An 18,909-nucleotide genomic window follows, 5' to 3' on the forward strand; every position below is an offset into this window, starting at 1 on the left:
TGATTTTTGTTTGTGCATGCTTCAGTTTGTAAAATCTCATGCCGTCACATGGAATTTCGTCTTGAGCAAAATCTATCTTCTCCGTTCTCTTTCCCAGGAACTGCGATCATTCTGATCGTCTAGCGTCAGCATCACTTCGCGATGGTGGCTTGGAGAGAGGATTGGAAAGAAAATCCGTAAAATAACAAATGCAAACTAACCCAATTTTGAGTGAATCTTTGTGTGAAGAAAAAAACAATTTGTAAACAGTTCAAGCGTATTCCGAACGCGCCAATCGGCCGTTGCGCAATCTGAGGAAACTATTTCTACCGTTCGCTAGTAGTTTATTGCAGTTTCGTGCGGTTGTGTGTTTGAGGTGTTTCCTTTGGTCAAGTGTTTGTGTCGCTGTCCGGTGCATTCACGTGTCTACTAGCAAGATCCGAACGTAACGACTTCACTACCAGCACTGCATCTCTTTCCGCCCCATCGGTTGCAGCAATTTATTAAAATCAACTACAAGTGATCAGTAAACATAGATAAATTTCACACCACAACAGCATGGAAGGTTATGTCAACGGTGCAGGTATGGTTTGTGCTTCTTTCATGACGCTTCCACATCAATGTGTCTTTCAAATATGCTTTCACTTAGCAGATCATAATTATAACCTTTACGATGGTTATCAGTGATTAAAAATTATATTCCGATAACCTTAGTGATCCACACGAATTACACAAGAACTCCTGCGTCCTCCACACAAATACAAAACTTGTCTTTAATCACGCTCTCACTCACTGCACCTTAGCGTACCGTATTCCATTACATTATATTCAATTGTAATCGCCATACCATGTCCAAAACGAGACATAAATATATTAAAAATATATGCTGCGTAGAGCTCGATGTCGTCCAAATTGATTTGTTTTACCGCAGGAAACCCTTATCAGATTACAGTCCAATTAGATTATCATGACTGGAATTACCAACCATGAGTCATTCCCCGCGTGGTGGGATTAATGATGATCCTCTCAGAATTCCCTGTGGGTGGATGAATGCTTAGCCAAGTGGATGTGTGTCAAATTTATTTAACGTTTTTCATACTACCTTTTAAGAAACTATATTTCAAAAAATCTTTCATAATGCTTCTTTACAATATTGTGTCTTTGTCTTTGTGTGTCGTTCATTAGTACGTCAAATGAAGCAATATTTTGTGGCTCAGACTGATTGCTCGCTCATTGATGAAATGATTTCAAAAATTATTCACCATAGCTCTTGATCGGTGCTTTTCTGAGGGGATTTCTAGCTGCTATGGATACCAAGAACGGCAAACATTAAACCAAAAGACAATGCCGTTGTCTTTATTTTACGAGGGGTACTCCCCCAAACATGTCGCGAGCTGCACAGCGCATACTAATCAGGAGGAATAAGTTGAAACGCTAGCAAGAACTGTCAACTAAGCTTTCACGCTCCGTATTCCCGCGTTCTGATGAATTACCCAGTGCTTCTCTTCACATCGTTCAACTGCTGAGCAATGGTTTGTTCGCTGAGAAAATAAAGCTCAGCCTACGTTTCATTTGAGTATATGTTGAATTTCTCTATCTGCGTTCTTGCCGTGTGCGATTTACATAATGCGCTCCTGACCTTGAACGAGTTGGCTTGCCCTTCATCAGTATCAGCGCAGCCCTTCTCTCGTACCACCTGCTCCGGATGCAAAGCTTGCTACTTGCACTGGATGCAACGCCTACCCCATTCGAGTGCAGATTGAGGCATTATCGGCCACTCAATGTTCAGCTATTGTGTTCTGATGCACGCGATTCCCGTTGCTGGTTCCCTTGTACTGATGCATTGTGCGAGCCGTTCTGAGTATCTGAGCTTCCCGACCTCGCAGATCGCCGATCACAGCATCGTCTGTCAGAATATGGAGATATCAATTCGCTAGATTTGAGTATTGAAATATAACTTCCATAATTGGATAGAAACCCCGTGGGTATCACGGATACGTTTAATGCTTTTTTTTCACAAATGCGCAACTTTACCGCCGCGTAAAATGCGAGACACGCGGGTTACCTATTTTATTCTAACACACCGCCCTTCGCGGCCTTTCCACCCCTGTTGGCGTACAAAATGCCCCAGGTCAAGTGTTGATGCGATGATTAGGAATTGTCTAGCGCTTCGCGGATGATGGGGTGGGTCGTTATTATTGCTACTGATTATAATGGCGCTGGCCCCACGGTGCTCGCCCACAACCCCAAGGCCCACCCTCATACGCCGCGGATGTGGCCGTTACGTAGTGCATTTATTTCACGCGAGTAATGATGATATCGACGGGGTCCGGTGAAGGCCCTCGCCCAAGCTTGGCGCTGTTCTCCAGCTCAGTTTCAAATCAGAGCTCATCCAAGTAGCTCATCCCCCAAATCCGGAGCTAGTAGTCAGTAGTTCGTTTGTCCGCCAATCGATCGCGAATACCGGGGACAATGTATCTCCGGTGGATTTTAACAGTGTTAGTGGGGTTAGTAGTGTTGCTAAGTGTAAGCGATTTATCGACCGTTTCCGGCGCTCCCAACAACCCACTAGCGGACGATGAGGAAGTGACGAACACGACGATGGGCATTGTCGACAACGTACTGGTGGCTCGAGCCGCCGTAGAACGCTTCAAAACCAGCGTACCAACCGTGGACTATCTGCAACTGGCCAGTGCCGGACTGCAGGAGTACGTGAATAATGTGACTGGTCGGATCGAGGCGACGTTCAAGGATTTTGCCACACGAGATTTAGAACCAGTGCAACACTCCCTCATCGAAGCCATCCGTTACCTAAACGGGTACGATTCGGTGAACAGCATCTCAATGCTGCAAAATCTGGACTACAGTATGTACAACCACAACCTGATGCGGTCGATCAACAGTGATTTACGTGTGTCATCGATCAGCCTCTCGGAGGCGCTCTTCGATCAGCGTGATGTAAGTGTCGCGTTGGATGACATCTTTGCTGCGACAGATAAGCTTCAGGAAAACGTACTTCGGCTAGCGGACGTCATCGAAAAAGGCGAAGCATGGACAGTGGAGACCAACGCACGTGCTTTGGCTGCCCAGCAGGGCTTCAACGAATCGATTGATATATATCTCAACACTTCACTCTCGCAAATTGACGACATTGTCACAGCACTGGATGATCTTCGCGGGTTCGAGGAGGACATGTACCGTCGGCTGAAAGATCGAATCCCAGCTACCTTCCCGAAGTCCACGACCAATTACTTTATCGCGCTGAAAAAGGCACTAGAGAACACGATCCAAAAAATTCGTATCAACTTCGAGAACCTGAAGCTCTATAAACACCGTGACATAGAGCAGTGGAAGTCTCGTGGCTCGATCACGGCACCGATCGGGTATATGACCCAGGTGGCCGTGCAGGTCGCATCAGATCCGATGCTTTCGAACGACTGCACTGAGTCGTACATCGAGAAGATACTGGCCTTTCCGAACTTCACGCTAGCCCACGTGAACAGCTGCCTCGCAGAGCAGGCGTCAAACGAGGAGAAAACCTTTACGATCATCTCACAAGTACTTGACACCTATGTCGTCGGTGCGATCAATGCTTCGTACGGTGCGTTCGAAATTTGCTTCCGATATGCACCGCGTAAGCTCAACAATTGCCTGGAATTGGTAAGATAGGGCGCACGTGATGGGAGCGTGGACAGCGAAAGCAGTTCTCAGTTCTTGAACGTTTATTTCCAGAGCGGATACGAAAACAACTGGGCTAATGGACGAATCTATAATGCGGCCAAGCAAGTCGAGTCGCTGGTCGATAGCGAGATACAGAACAACTTCAATACGTGTGTGGCTCAGAACGGGTACTTCCTGAATTACCACAACATCCAGGAGATGTGCATCTACAGCAAAAAACGCACTCGCTATCGTAATCGTTGGACGAAGTGATTTGGCTCCACGTCTTAAAAGACAATAAAGATTCCGCTAACAAGTCGAATAACATTCGAGTTGCTTATAGGTTGACTTCATAGTTGAATACTTCGCACGTCTGACGAAGACCGGAATTTCGCACAAACTCCAGCACACGGTCGTTACAAGAGGGCAGCTCATCCTGAACTTGCTCGAAGAACAGTTGACTGGCGAGATCCAGCAAGAAGAACTTTCCCCTGAAGTCGATCGTGGCGACGATCTGCAAAGAAGCGTATCAGTATATTCTTGCATAATCCGTCGAACACACTTTGACAGCTCTACTCACGTGATCCAAGCAATCGGTCATTTTGTCGAAAGGCTGCCGGAAGCAAATGTTCATTCGCCCGTAAATGGTGGTGACATACGGTCGGAGGAAGTTGTTCGCTAGCGAAACTAGCTGCGCAGATCCTTGACTCTCAAGAGTCGTTTGCTCCGTTAAGCATCCCGCAACTAGCGTGGTCACTTGTGCGGGCAGCTCGTTAAATGGGGTAACGAATCCAGATGCACAGTAGTTTTCTTCGCTTAAAACATCGAGCAAAATGCGTGTAAGCAAATCGGTTTCCTCTCGCAGGTAGCTTAATGGGTTATTTCCTTGCTTGAAGAGGACTTGCGTCTGATCAAGCTTTTCAGCCACAGCAACGGTGCGCCGTAAAATGTTTGCCGTCAAATGATCTATCGATTGGTTGAGCAGATTCAGTTGGTTATGTACAGAGGCACTGAAAAGCAGTGGCCAACGGAAGACAAAGCTCTGATTCGTGTCCTTAAGATGGTTAAACAGTGAATCAGCGGCGTTCAAAAATCGATAATACGACAGGTTAGATGCGGCACTGTACCGATCAAAGTTCGTATTAATCGAAGCCTGATTCGTCCGAAGTAACGAATAGGACCGCGATTGAAAGTCATTAGCCGCTCGTACGGCTGCCACAAGTTTGGTGACACTCGAAGAATAGTCGGCCGATAGACGCACATTCGATTCTACCACATCAACCAGCTGCTGCAGAGTGCCGTTGGTAGAGATGGCTTGCAGAAATTGTTGCGTGTTCAATGGCTCGCCTGTGATCGAAAGAATAACCGCACCCAAACGACTCAGCACATCCGCCAGATCGTTAACGTTTTTGTCTAGTGCATCCTTCCACAGCTCGAAGTAGCTCGCCGTATTCGAGTTTTGATCGTAATTAAACACCTGCGAGAACACGTCGATGGATTGGGAAAGATTGCGATTCCACTGGGGAACTCCTTGCAGCGCCAGATTAAGTCGAGTGAAGACCACAGCTGGAGGTGTCGTACGATCGACAGCTACCTGTGCCACTTCGCGAAACAGCTGACCCATGACGAGCGTAGTATTTCCCACATATTCTCTCAACGCCGTCGCTCCCAAACTTAGAAAGTTCGATGCCGTTGGATTAATTAGACTTAACCGAACCTGAGATTGTGCTGCGTCCAGGTTCCGCACAACAGTGTTGGCTGCATTCGCAAGGCGTGCTCCTTGTGGAAGGACATAGTTGTTCCCGAAAAACGGACTACACTCCGATGCACCGATCACAAGCAACAACAACGCGGACAATACTTTCACGGACGGTGCCATCTCACTGCAGCTAGATGTTAAGTGTGGTCTTGGCACTGGTCGGATGGCTTTCTTATAGTGCCACCGATCGTTATCGCTATCGTAAACAGTCATCGTGCAAAGTTTACTCAGTAGAGCGACTCGCGGTGCAAAGTGTTTCCCTTTGCGTTCGGGGAATTTCTTACTAAATTGCTCCCTAATACGCTAATTCCGGGGCATGCAACGGAAGTGGTATCTGCAGCACTATTTCAGTGTTTATTCGCATTTACACTTCTAGTAAAACGCAACAGGACCGTGTTCCTACGGGAAACGGTTTGACGTGTTATCTCGGAGCTTCTTTCTGGAGCCATTTTTGAATGCAACAGGTATCGTGAATTTGTTCTATATGAGGCGTGAACAAGTGCACTCGTTCTACTTATTTATTTTTGATCGAATCATTCCGATTCGTTGCTGCCTCAATCGCTTTGTCGAACATCTCAATCTCTGAACGAGTCACAGGCTAATGGCATCCAGAACACAAGAAGCCGCAATGTTAACCAAGCAGTACGCAGTTTCCGCTATCCAGCTGCGATGGAGCTGCAGCAGTTGCATTGCCCAGAACAGAAGATGATCCATGGCATCGCGCCGGCTGGCAGCAAGATGTTTATTGTTATTGCTATATCACACGTCCCGCGACGATCGTCATTGTTTGTACACAAGCGGCTTCGGTTAATCGCCGCTAGCCTCGTATCGCATACAGGAATAAGTGTCAGTGTCAGGTTGTGACGGGACGGTGGAAAAACATTGCCAGAAGGACGAAACCACCCTCTCAATGGGGATCATGATCGATGTAGTTGATTTGACTGTCCTCCGGCAACAACCTGAAGAAAGAACGACGAGTGGCATTCTGCTGCCACTTCCTTGTTTGAGTCGCTTTGCTTTTGCAGCGTCTGACAACAAAAAACGTATTCCTCGGGCGACCATTTTATTGCCCATCTAGTTGCTCGCTGAAACGCAACAGAAAGCGAAACCTTTTACTAAATATAATCTGCGTCGATCGACCACTCGGGGACTCACACGCTTACCACTTGCTGCAATGCGATGTAAATGTTCTTGAACCGGTTTTGCATCCGCTGCATTTGACGCGTCCGTTGGGTCCGTTGGTCATTTTTTGTTTCTCTCCTTCGACCTGTACGGGTCCATTGCATTCGTTTCCTCTCTCATGCGCACAACGCCACACAGGGGGGAATACCTGGTAGAGATCCAGGGTGGGCAAAGATCACTCGCAGTAGCCAGGGTTGCTATTAATATACCTCGCAGTCACTACGTGCGTACTACCGATACAATGCTAAGCAAAATGATATCCAAGACGGCAAGTGGAATTGTCGCCATTTCCTCAAACCTTGAAAATTGGATTAGATTTATAATCTTCCTTCCTTCCCCGGGAGTGCTCTTGAGTCGGAAAACCGCCTTGAAGTAATATGGAATAACATGAAGCAAGTACCAAGTGGCGACTGATCTTCAGCCGATCTTCATCATTTTCCATTCTCAAATCTCTTGGATGCTGTTTTGTGTGGTTACAGATCATGTTCCATCACAGAGGGAGGAGCGCTGTGTCGTGATTTATGACCGCAAATATTTATTGCCCTCCACTGAAATCAAAATTGCATTTGCATTCTCGCGCCTTCCTTGCTTCGTTGCCACAAAACGTTGTTGTTCGTTCCGTTTGTCGTCGATGACCCGAAACAAAAAGTCAAGGAGCGTGTCAATTCTCGGGCAAATGTACTCCAGCAAGAAACAAAGCCCTAGGTGTTGCTCCAACCACACGGGAGGTAATATAAGCTTCATGATGCAACACAAGTATGTCTCATATATTCTAAGAACAGCAATCCCTATACAGAGTGGTTCCCTCATAGCGGGATCACTTTCACGTGACTAATTAACAGAAGGTACTACTCACATACTATATGACTTCTCATCAATCTTGTTCGCACAGCATGATCATAAGCCATTTTGTTTGCTGTATCGCACATTGTATGAAATTTCCTCTGTGACAAGTGTGCAACTGCGTGTCTTGCAATCCCTTGGCCAATAGATCGTTTACCATCAATCCGTCCGCATCACCAACAACCATGCGTCTCCATCGATGATGCTATGGAAAGTGAAAATACATCGACTCTACCTCCCGTCGAGTGCATTCCTTTACGAACTTCTGGATTGCTAGCAATGCACTGGCAAGAGAAAGATTTATGAAATCCATGTAAATAGAGCTCCTGCAGTTGGTCTCGTGTGTTCATATTCCCCTATGGGTGGTGCATGGATGACAGCGACAAGATCTGCGGTCGACGCTTGTCATCTCTGGGGTAATTAAAATTCCGACCAACAGGTTCTCGCTCCTGAAAGATTACTCTATCGTGAAGAAATTCACTCCAACAAGTGCTCCTTGGCCTTAGCTTCTTCCTTTGTCTTAGACTTCGTACGAACTAGGGAACGCTTACGGATAAAAAAGAGTGATCTCATTGACCTTGGCACAACCCTAAACTTGACTCCGTTGCTCATTCTTCCACGGGTTAAATCCGCTAAGGTAAATGAATTCTATGGAAATCCATGGTTCAATACCGATTATTATTCGTCGCTTACTTCCTTGTACAACTAACGGTACGTGGAGAGGTCGTTGCTACGAATGAATGCCTTGAAGTCAACACAAATCAGTCCCAGTATATTGTCAGGAACAGGACACGGCACGTCGCTTGAAAGCGTCCGCTCGATAGAACCGTTTAAGTGAGCAAGTCCAATCGATAATGTGTTACCATGCAAAATAGATGGTGGTCAACAAACGGACGGATGTGTTCGCTCACAACTAGCCTCCGTCCGTACGGAAAAGCCCAAGGTTTCCACAGATAAGCTTCATTCGTGGAGAGCGCTCTGTAAAAAACTTTATTACAGCTAAAGCAAAAACGTATCTCGTGAAACCCGAGTTCGGTGTACTAAAAATCTCTGTTTAAAGTAGAAACCATTGGAATGTGTAAATCGTGCATTCCAAACCACGCCACCCAACAACATTTGTCGTACACTGTACGTAGTCCTGGCACAAACACGGAACAAATTCTTCTCATTCCACAACCCCACACTATCGCGATGGCCAAGACCGTGGCTAGACCCTATGCAAGGGTAGCGTGAGTCGTACATACCATTGATTACCTTCTCCGACCTACGCGGATCGTACTGGGAAAGGAAATTGTGCTAGAACTTTTCCCCTGCCGGTATTTTGTTTTCCTAGCCTCCCTAGTCTCCATCGAGTCTCGCCTTTCTCGACCACAGGGCTATGCAATCGATACAAACACTGAAATCGGTAGTCATTGTTCAGACTTGTAGAAGGGCTGAGAACTAGGTGTGCCAGGGAAACGGGAAAATTCTTGACATTCCTCACTTTCCACAGCGAGGACCACAACCATCGGCGGAATAATGATGGTGGCGGTTGGGCACCCATTTTGCGTATATTTTATGATGTCCTGCAGTTGCATTTCTGATGACACTAGCCAACGTGTTTGAGCTTCATAAAAACAAAACATTTATCTTTGTTTTTTTCCCTTTCACAATGTTTTATTATGAATTTTAACGAGTGTTATTGTTTTTACTTCTTTTCAGATGCTTCACTTCTACCGATAGAAGGAATTTTAGGAGAGAGTGATCTATTGGATGATATTAGTGAGTATACCTACTTATTCATGCAATTGCAACTACACGCGAACGACAAATAAGCGCACTTTAATAGCACGTGCTATAAAGAAAAATGCATTTTGGCTAGACGATTTCAATTTTTCACACCCTGGCAGACCGTATCGGATGCGCTCAATTGAGAAGAAGGTATGCAATTCGGCTAAACCAATGCAACGTTCGGGTCCGACCAGACATAATTAGTGTTTGTTTTGGAAAGTAACCATTTGAAACACTGTTTCAGTATTTGCTCTTCAAAAGATTCGCCACGCGACCGCCATTAATGACCACAGAGAAGGAGCGGGTTATTTTGCCGACTGCGTAATCATTCCGTGCAAATTGATTTATTATGTCTCCCTGGTGTCGTTCGCGATTGCTTAGCAGTAGCGATAGCAATCAATCCTTCTTGCGAACAAAACAGAGCATTTTCGTATGAAACTGCCGCACAGAACGGAAAATAAATTAACGCTGCTTGTGGGCTATTAGTCATTCAGATAATTTTGAAACTGAGCTAACAAATCTCCTGCCTGAATATTTTACTGTGCTCAGGAGCTCTTGCCCAGTATTCTCTGATAATGCTAGTTCCGATTGATCAGCGCAACATTAAATAATTAAACATTGTTTATCTATATGTTGACAACTTGTTTTTGATCCTTAAGCTGCGAAAACTAATCCTTGCTGTATAAATTTTATTCGGTTTACTTGCCGCATCTGGGTCACAGACAATGACTCAGTTTCTCGTTTTCGGTCGAAAAAATACAAAACTCTAGCCCCCAATTCGTGGAAACCAAACACTCGGCTGCTGTCTGTCGTTTTGCGTACAATCTACCACGATCAATGGCATCGTCGTTGGCGTCGGTGCCGCCGGGATCTTCGTATTGCTAGTCTTTTGCTTAAATACTATTGCGTCATATTCGCGCAGGAAGCGACTCATGCCGCACCTGTCACACAGAATTCGATGACATGAAAAATGGAAAGAGCACTTTTCAGAACTGCTACGACGCGCCGCCTTCGCCAACGATCCAGAGCCGCAAAAAAGTATCCCAATTAAATACATCAACACGTTGCGCTAGTTTAACATAGCGCAAAAACGGTAGCTTTTCCGAACTTCAGTGAAGCGCGTGCTGTCTCTGTCTCCGCCGACTGGGAGCATCTCAGCAACGGCAAACTGAACGATCATTGTCATGTCACGGATTTATTTTTATGTCGTACGATCATCGTCATCGACAAACTCGACTTGATAGCACGTGTTTCGTGTTTCACTATACTCAGTCGCGCGTGAGTTGAAAATTTTGATTATCATTTTCTCACCTCCTGTAATCGCTTCCGTTCTTCCTTTATCCCACGCAAAGATAGTAAAGTAAAACCACCCACTCTACCCACACTCTATGACTCGCTCACATTATGCAGATCACTACGTATAACGTTTTCTTAGCTTGATCTCGCTTCTTGTTTTATAAATTTTAAGACACGCTCCTCTAGGAAATGCGGTACCAGCTGGTACCGCGTTTTCAAAGAGCATAGCCGCGTGAAAATGATCAGTCAACCTGCATAAAAGGAAAGAGAAATAGAGCAAATCCATGCAAGAGAAATAGAGAGAATTGAAACAACAACTAACGCATGATCATGGGAGAATGAGAGAGTTTTTGTGACCTATCCCTACACGGTAAGGAAAATGAGAGCGAGGAAAATTTTTCGGGATCCCATTTTCCCAGTCAAACCAGTTTTTACTTCAAGCAAGTTCTCGTAAGTCGTTCGTGACCCTACGCAGAAGTAACATTTCGATTCGTGTTCACTGAGGTTCGGATAATCTTATCTAAAGTTTTCTCTGCCTGTGCTGTTATATGTGTTTACTAAAGCCAAACAACTTTATTTCCTTAAAACCCGAAATAATTGGAATACTCATGTGCGACGACGCTTACTAGCAAAGAATAGAAGATCTATTTTATTTCTCCTCATTGTGTGGTGCTAAAATTTGCTGCGATCACTGTACAAAGTCATTTCTACGTAACTAATCAGATAGAGTTTAATTCACTCGACATTTAATTATAAAACTCGAAGCTCCGCTGTTAATCTCGGCTACCTTCCAGCAGGTGACCTTATGCAAGACTTTTGTGGGGGGGTGTGTGCGTGTATGGTTTTGTGAACTCACCACGTTAAAATAAGAGCATTGTCTAGTATCCACGCAGATGTGACCTATGTAATGCCCCAAAAGATTAAATTTTCTTGCCAAGAAGTTGCAACTCCCCATAAATTGTGCTCCGTGGTGCAAGCTAAACTCACCGCCAGTGGCTCTCGATAATGCGTTGAAAATGTTTAAAAATAGATTTCTCCATTAGTCCGCAGATTCGATCAGACCCCGCCAACGTGCTGTGGTGGTCGTATGCGATCGAAAATGCGGCTGCGTCGGACGATCGCGCCGGATGAGAGTCTAGAAAGATTTCTCCCAACAGAAAGAACCAACAGCAGCCCAGGGAGTGCAAGAGATCAACGTTTCATCCTTCGGTGCAGAGGAAAACGTGTTACCATTCGATCTCTAGTACACATTGGGAATTCTCTCACAGTTCTCAATCCTTGGTAGCTTGTTTAGACGAAGTAATAGACCATGGAGAGAAAATGTGGTTAAAAAAATACACACGTTTGAAATCATCGAGCTAAAATAAACAATTTGGCAGATTGTGGAGCATTACAGAATTTTTTTATGAGTGTTGTACTACCTCTCTGTAGTCCCACGATCTATAATTTGGGAAAAATCGATTTATTTTATGTGAATAATTTTTGAGTAACACAAACCGCATTTTCAATTGCCTTTCGTTTAGCCCTCTTTTAAGACAGTTATAAGTTCAGCTCATACGCATAATGTCGTCCTTTCCGGTTGGTCGTTACGACACACTTTCAAAGTATGCTCATATTCCTTCCGACGTTGATGACGACGAAAGCATCAAGCAACGCTATAGCTCCTCCGCATCTTCAGATTCTTCCACTTCCTCATCCGACTACGAGCATATCAATCTCTTCCACAAGCTCGATCACCTGAAACAGTCCCCTATTGCCGGCCTGTACAATGTGATCGTACACAATAATCCAAACACAGCTGTTAATCAAGCTGTTTCCGTTTCCTCCGTGCCCACATGTGGAAACGTCGTTAAAACATTTCCCTCTCCGACTATTACCGTCACATCACCACCACAACCTCCTCAGCAAGAACTACCAACCAAACAACCATTATCTCCAACAATAACATCATCAATACCAATACAAATACCACCTCCCGCGTGCCAGCCGGAAGGTAATAATTGTACTGTAAATAGAATTTTCCCAAGAACAGATCACAAAAAAAAGAAATGCCAAGCTGAGCTTGGCCTAGCTGTTTGTCGTTCGCGCTTCTGACGTCCTGTGGAAACTAAACTTCCTTTAGCTTGGCCAATGTTTGGGATGAGAAACCTAATCCTGCTTTCATTCGCTTTTGCACCTTTCCCACAGTTCACGTAATCGGTAGAGATATACGCGAAGAGATGCCGCCCGTAGCAACACAACGGCCGTACGTGGAAATCACGGAACAGCCCCACCCGAAGGCGCTGCGTTTTCGCTATGAGTGCGAAGGCCGATCGGCCGGTTCGATTCCTGGCATCAACACCACATCTGACCACAAAACCTTCCCCAGCATACAAGTGCACGGATATCGGGGTCGGGCCGTGGTCGTCGTGTCCTGTGTCACCAAAGAAGGACCCGACTACAAACCTCACCCACACAATCTAGTCGGTAAGGAGGGATGCAAGAAGGGTGTGTGTACTGTTGAAATCAACAGCACCACCATGAGCTACACATTCAACAACTTGGGTATCCAGTGCGTCAAGAAGAAGGATGTCGAGGAGGCGCTGCGATTACGCCAGGAAATTCGCGTCGATCCATACCGTAGTGAGTAGCAGTCGTTTATGGAGATGCATGGTTATAACTTAACCCTGTTCGTATGCTAAACTGAGCCCATTTATTTCAGCTGGATTCGCACACGCAAAGGAACCCGGCTCGATCGACCTCAACGCCGTACGGTTGTGCTTCCAGGTGTTCCTGGAAGGGCAACAGCGTGGCCGTTTCACAGAGCCCTTGACGCCGGTCGTGTCTGACATCATCTACGACAAGAAAGCCATGTCTGATTTGATCATTGTCCGGCTGAGCGACTGCACAGCCCCCGTTTCCGGTGGCAAGGATATCATTCTGCTCTGTGAGAAAGTGGTTAAGGAGGACATCAAAGTGCGGTTCTTCGAAAAGAAGGGCGACAAAACGGTGTGGGAAAACTATGCCGAGTTTTCGCACACCGACGTACACAAACAGGTCGCCATTGGCTTCCGGACACCACCGTATAAATCGCTTAACATCACCGATCCAGTGAAGGTGAGTAAACCAAAACTGCACAGTGAAAAGTATCCGCTTGGAACAACATGTCACACCATTGTTTCTTTCGTCACGTAGGTGTACGTGCAGCTGGAACGACCATCGGACAACACCTACTCGGAGGCACGAGATTTTCAGCTGATACCATTGGACTCAGGTAGGCGCAGGTTTTCGGCGCTACAGCGCGAACTTATGAAGAATCCGAGCGACGATTCGCCCGAGAATCAGCTCTTTAAGCGTATCCTGCTGGAAGGCTCGAATAGATCGTGCCTTGCACAACCGGTCAAACCCGTTGTGCAGACCGAAGAAGTGATCGTGCTAGACACTCCGAACGTCGAGGATAAGCCGTTCGTCAGTGAAACTGTTTCCAGCGACCAGAAAACGACCGAATGGATACAACGAAACGAATTCAACGCCACAAATACCCTCGGAGACGGAGGTTCCTCAGGCGACGACAATCAGATGATCACCGGAGATACTAACAATAACATTTATCAGGTCAATTCATTCGATCTTCCCGATGGTTCCATGAACAATAACAATTTGACTTCCAATGGCAACACAGCAACAGCCGTTGCTGACGGTGCTGCTGTGCCGGATGATGATCAAACTCTCAACGAACTGTTGGAACAGGTGGCTGAGCTGGACGAGATCTACACAGATCATCAGCTGCGCCGCGAGAACATACTGCTGGAGCAGGAGCTTAAGTCACTCGAGCAAACCGTACCCGTCCAGCTCGGATCCCCCGGTAATCAGCCGATGGACATCGACGAGGTGTTCGATGATGCAGCCACCTACACTAGCCTTCAGCGAGCTTTCAAGAATCCGCTCTCGATCACGTTGGGTCCACCGATCCCTCCGAGACCGGAACACGCTAAGCTCGACGCAGGAGTGTACGATGCGGTGGAACCACTCCACGTACCCACGATCGATATCTCGCCTCTGAAGCGCGAATCACAGGAAGTTGAAAAATTGCCTCCATTGCCGCCAAAGCGTGCCAAGCCAAGCGTTCAGAATAAGGAAAACAATGCTCTGGATGCCAACGATGAAGTGCTGTTGAACACGATCATTCGGAAAGGATCGATGCGTAGTCTGGTGCCACGACCGCAGTCGGATCAAATCATTATCATGAAAACACCAGAAAGTCCACTAAATAAAAAGCTTCCCCCTACGCCACCCAGTTCGCCATCGAAAGGATCCTCGAGTGCTGCCACTGGAAGCGCGGGAAACTTCAGCACGCTTCCAAAGAACGTCAACAAAAAGCCGGGCTTTTTTTCAAAGCTTTTCTCGCGCAAGAAGAGCAAGTCTGACCTATCCGCTAGCACCAATACGCTCAATAATAAGTCCTCGTCTTCAAAAGAGCCCAGTCTGGCTGGAAATAACGGTCAATCGCCTCATCGCAAAGGATCTCTCCGCGATGCTGCGGGAGAAAAACGCAAAGCGGGAAAACCAGTGGCACGCAGCGTGAGCAGTGTCAGTGCTCGGCGTCCGGCCTCGGATGGCAATCCAGACTACATCTACATCCCTCTGAAGGGTGACGGTCCTACAGGAAGCATGCAATCGCGCAATGGGGGCAGTGGAACGCATCTTTCACTGCCGGGAAACGACTCTTATGAGCGAGCAAGCACGGCTTCACTGCCACCGCTCGATCGCAAAGCAGTCAGTGCGCTACAACTGGATGTTCCGATTCAGGATGGCAATCTTGAACTTGTAGCCATCGCTGATGCGCGCAGCATAAAGAACCTCGTCGAGGGCAACTACGGCGTTCAGCTCGATCCAAACGTTGATCTGACGGAAGCTGAACACTTTGCCTTGTACACCTCGATCGCTCCGAATGCCGCACTCAGCGAATTCGACGAAACCTCCTGCTATTATGCTCCCGTTGAGCCAAACCCACTAGCTACCTTGCAACAGTGTTCACAGGCACAGCAACACCAAACCACACGGATGATCACCGATAGTGATGTCTGAGAGGAACTGATAGAGTTCATTTTCGACCCCCTATTGTGCCCTGAGCTGCTTCAGAGCAATGACTTTTTAACCATATCATAGCAGCGGCCGCAGCAGCGAATATTGTCATCAAACATAATCACCCTTGCCACTTCTCGCTTATGCTAATTTGATATTTCTATTTTTTTTTTGTTGATTTTTCGGTCCTCGTCCTCTACATTCCTGGTTTGAATACACGCACACTTGATTGACTTGTTGAAAAACATCGAACAGTTGAACTGGGAAGAAAACCCCCAAAGCGCCCGAAATTGGTCACGTCGAATGTTTTTTTGCCAATCACACCGTTGTCGGCGGGGCAACCTCCGCAGGTTAACGTTACTTCTGGCATATTACCAAATCTTTCGCAGCTTGATGTCACGGGCGGCCAGGTCGCGTCTACGAGCGGTTTGCCCAGTAAGTTTTTCCTCATTTTCCCCTTAAATGGTTCTACATACGCTGACCTGTCTTATCCGACGTTAGTGTCGTTTGGTGGAGGAACAAAATGGCTTGTCACACTTTCACACTGGTGTTTGTCCACATTTTCCGTCAGTGCACACTTTGTTCGAATGTTATCCTTTTTATCCGGCTCTTTCTTACAGTAGCATTGTACTCATACTCACTACACAATTGACCACACTCGATTCATGATTTCGTACTAGGTTCCTTTGGTTTCACTCACTACCGTTATCGTCCTTCTGATTGTCGGTTCTATGTAATATGTCCTTTTTCGCTCTCGTCTGGTATCGTTCTCTCTTTGGAGTCATTTCATAACCGTCCATACCCGTCATTTTATAAACATTAGAAACAAAAAACAAAGTAAAACATTTCTACAGATGTTTGGCATTTGGGGACATCGTCATTCCGATCGTGGAAATATAGACAGGATGTCATCGATTGTATTGGACTTATTGGTTCCTAATTGTTGTTCTTGGGATTGCTAGGTTGGTGGTTTGAAATTTGGCATTTTGGCAATAATAACACTCGTGAAGGCGAACAAATTGGATACATGGTGGAAGTACTAACATTACACGGAAAAAACCGTTAACGTAAGAATTTGAAGCTCAATCAAGCATTGCCATCTATTTGTGAAATTTGTTAGCGCTAGAATGTGGTAGTTAGGGCGCATGTGCGGAGCACATGAGCAGGTTCGAAAAATAACGAATATTGTCGCTGTTGCAATATTGGCAAGGCCAAGTTGAAGAAGTAGACTAAATTTACATTCAACAATTGTGGGTTTTTTGCAGGGACAAAAAAATTGTGTCACTTTTTGACAGAAAACCAAAGAACTTAGCTATTTACGCAAGAAATTGTAAGCGATTTAGAATGTATGAAGGCACTAACTTGTACTTAATCGATACAAAGTTATTCAGTCCTTTTCATAACGAATTTTAAACAGAAACACATTTAAATGACTTAATACTTGTCACGATAGTTATTAAAATATTGACTACAATAGTAGATGAACATTTATAGAGTTGTTTTTTTTATCTCATGATCGATTATCTCCAGCCAGTTTCAAGAATCTTAACTATTAACATGACTAGTGTTATGTGTGCTGGACTTTGTCTGGAGTAATTGAATACGATTAAAATACTCATGTAAGCAAGTCGTTGCAATACCAAAGAAATTCATACAGTTATGCGGAAGGGCAATGCAAGTGAAATACAATAAACATAATCTAAGTAATACCATATGCGGATATTGCTCCTTAAATCGCAGAGCGATGAGTTATATTTTAACGAAATCAACCAGTCACTAAGTCAAATTGTTAATCTTTATGAAAGATGAATAAAAGCAATGTGAAGCATACAAATAAACAACGAGATTGAGATTGAAATTAGATTTAGATTCCGTTACACTAGCTTCCATTACAGATTAGATTACAATTTGAATCACCGCGTCTCAAACCTCCGTGTAAGTGTATCAAGGATTTATAATTATTTTAACTATGTGTTTGGCTAAACAGTGTGGCTTTGTTAAATTCATTAGGTGTGTTTTGCGTCTCCTTACTAACACGATTTTTTTTTTGTATTCCTGCTTCTTATTGCATCTAAATAGTTGTGTGACATCCAGTTTTATTTTCGCATGTGATGTATTTTCGTAATCCATTCGCCTAGAGTGCGGCTTTATCTTTATACGTAGGAACTAAACAACTTTCTCTCCTTCTCGTAATAGGAAATATGTATACCTACGGTAATACCAACACATTCCAAAAGATGCCAATAGAGGAAATTAAAAACGAACCAGGAGGTACGAACCGATGAGCATAATTGCATCTGGACCGTTTTTATTCACGAGCTTCGGTTTCTTTCCAGAGTCTCCAAACCACAACCCATCCAACCAATATCAACTCCAACCGGTGCATGGCTTGCTCAACTCAAAAAGTACTTCTCCAGGTCCGGATCGGTCCCCAGCTACACTCACTCCGTCCCCAGTGGTCGGCGGCTCCATTTCGCCGCTTGATCCTGGCAATGTAACGCCCACTCCGCCCGCCTACACCACCCTAAACGGACCTGTAGGAAATCCTTTCGGTAACTTCGGCACCTTCGGCAACTCCGGTGCTACAACACAACAGCAATCCCAAGGTGTGCAGATGTTCGATTCAAACCTGCCTGGACCGTCGAATGGCTGGGTGCAACCGGTTCCGATGCATACGCAGAACGGCCCTAACCACCAGCAGTCCTTTAATCTGGGAAACTTTGGCTCCCTTCCGCTCACGAGTGATCCAATACTGAGCATGGGAGCGACGAGCATTGGTGCACCCTCCAACAATCAACCCAACGTAGGAGCCCCCTCGATGGTATCGGATTTCAACTTTATGAACCTCGACTTCGGCAGCCTCGAGCCGGTGTTAAACTCGTCCGAACTCCGATCCGTCCTGGGAAATCTCTCCAACTCCGACCTCAATCGCCTTGACCAGGTGGCAGGACAAGCGATCAACATGCAGATGTCTGGAAGCTATCAACAACTCTCCGCCTCGAATCAGCAGCAAGCATTAAGGGCTCTCTTAGCGACCCAGCAACAGCAGCAGCAACAACAACAACAACACCAACAGCCAGGTCAAACACAGGCACTACCAGATCGAAATGACAACGATGAAGACCTGACCGATAGCTTTACGAAGCTCAGCACCAACGATTTGGACTAACATGAGCACCATCATCCCCATTTGCCAGAGGTTCTGGCAAAACACCTGACGGATTCGCCCGATCGTAGCCCTTAATCATCGAATGACCCGCGCTGTGTTGACGACATCATGTCTAATTGGTTGTTAAGTTTTTGGACGATTATAACTGACTATTGCAAAGTAAAACAAGTTTCAGGAGTTCTTTGTA

General features: G+C 45.7%; 4 protein-coding genes across 4 annotated transcripts; 3 read left to right on the plus strand and 1 right to left on the minus strand.

Moving 5' to 3' along the window:
- Positions 1–555: 555 nt before the first annotated feature.
- Positions 556–15,799, plus strand: LOC128725795 (embryonic polarity protein dorsal). The gene is made up of 6 exons (XM_053819565.1): positions 556–562; positions 9,125–9,184; positions 12,677–13,111; positions 13,191–13,585; positions 13,664–14,074; positions 14,168–15,799. The coding sequence occupies exons 3-6, from the start codon at positions 12,709–12,711 to the stop codon at positions 15,554–15,556; spliced, it is 2,598 nt and encodes an 865-aa protein (XP_053675540.1). The 5' UTR covers positions 556–562; positions 9,125–9,184; positions 12,677–12,708; the 3' UTR covers positions 15,557–15,799.
- Positions 2,127–3,943, plus strand: LOC128727702 (uncharacterized). The gene is given in 4 exon segments (XM_053821640.1): positions 2,127–2,148; positions 2,151–2,209; positions 2,407–3,639; positions 3,712–3,943. Coding segments are annotated over 4 exon segments (1,515 nt in total). The 3' UTR covers positions 3,913–3,943.
- Positions 3,692–5,527, minus strand: LOC128725796 (uncharacterized). The gene is made up of 2 exons (XM_053819566.1): positions 4,220–5,527; positions 3,692–4,153 (listed from the first exon to the last, which is right to left on the minus strand). The coding sequence occupies exons 1-2, from the start codon at positions 5,516–5,518 to the stop codon at positions 3,977–3,979; spliced, it is 1,476 nt and encodes a 491-aa protein (XP_053675541.1). The 5' UTR covers positions 5,519–5,527; the 3' UTR covers positions 3,692–3,976.
- A 17-nt stretch (positions 15,800–15,816) lies between the features above and the next one.
- Positions 15,817–18,907, plus strand: LOC128725797 (forkhead box protein O-like). The gene is made up of 3 exons (XM_053819567.1): positions 15,817–15,988; positions 17,750–17,824; positions 17,890–18,907. The coding sequence occupies exons 2-3, from the start codon at positions 17,755–17,757 to the stop codon at positions 18,720–18,722; spliced, it is 903 nt and encodes a 300-aa protein (XP_053675542.1). The 5' UTR covers positions 15,817–15,988; positions 17,750–17,754; the 3' UTR covers positions 18,723–18,907.
- The last annotated feature ends 2 nt before the right edge of the window (positions 18,908–18,909 follow it).

The sequence above is a fragment of the Anopheles nili genome, chromosome 3, assembly GCF_943737925.1.
Source record: "Anopheles nili chromosome 3, idAnoNiliSN_F5_01, whole genome shotgun sequence".
Lineage (NCBI taxonomy): Eukaryota > Metazoa > Arthropoda > Insecta > Diptera > Culicidae > Anopheles > Anopheles nili.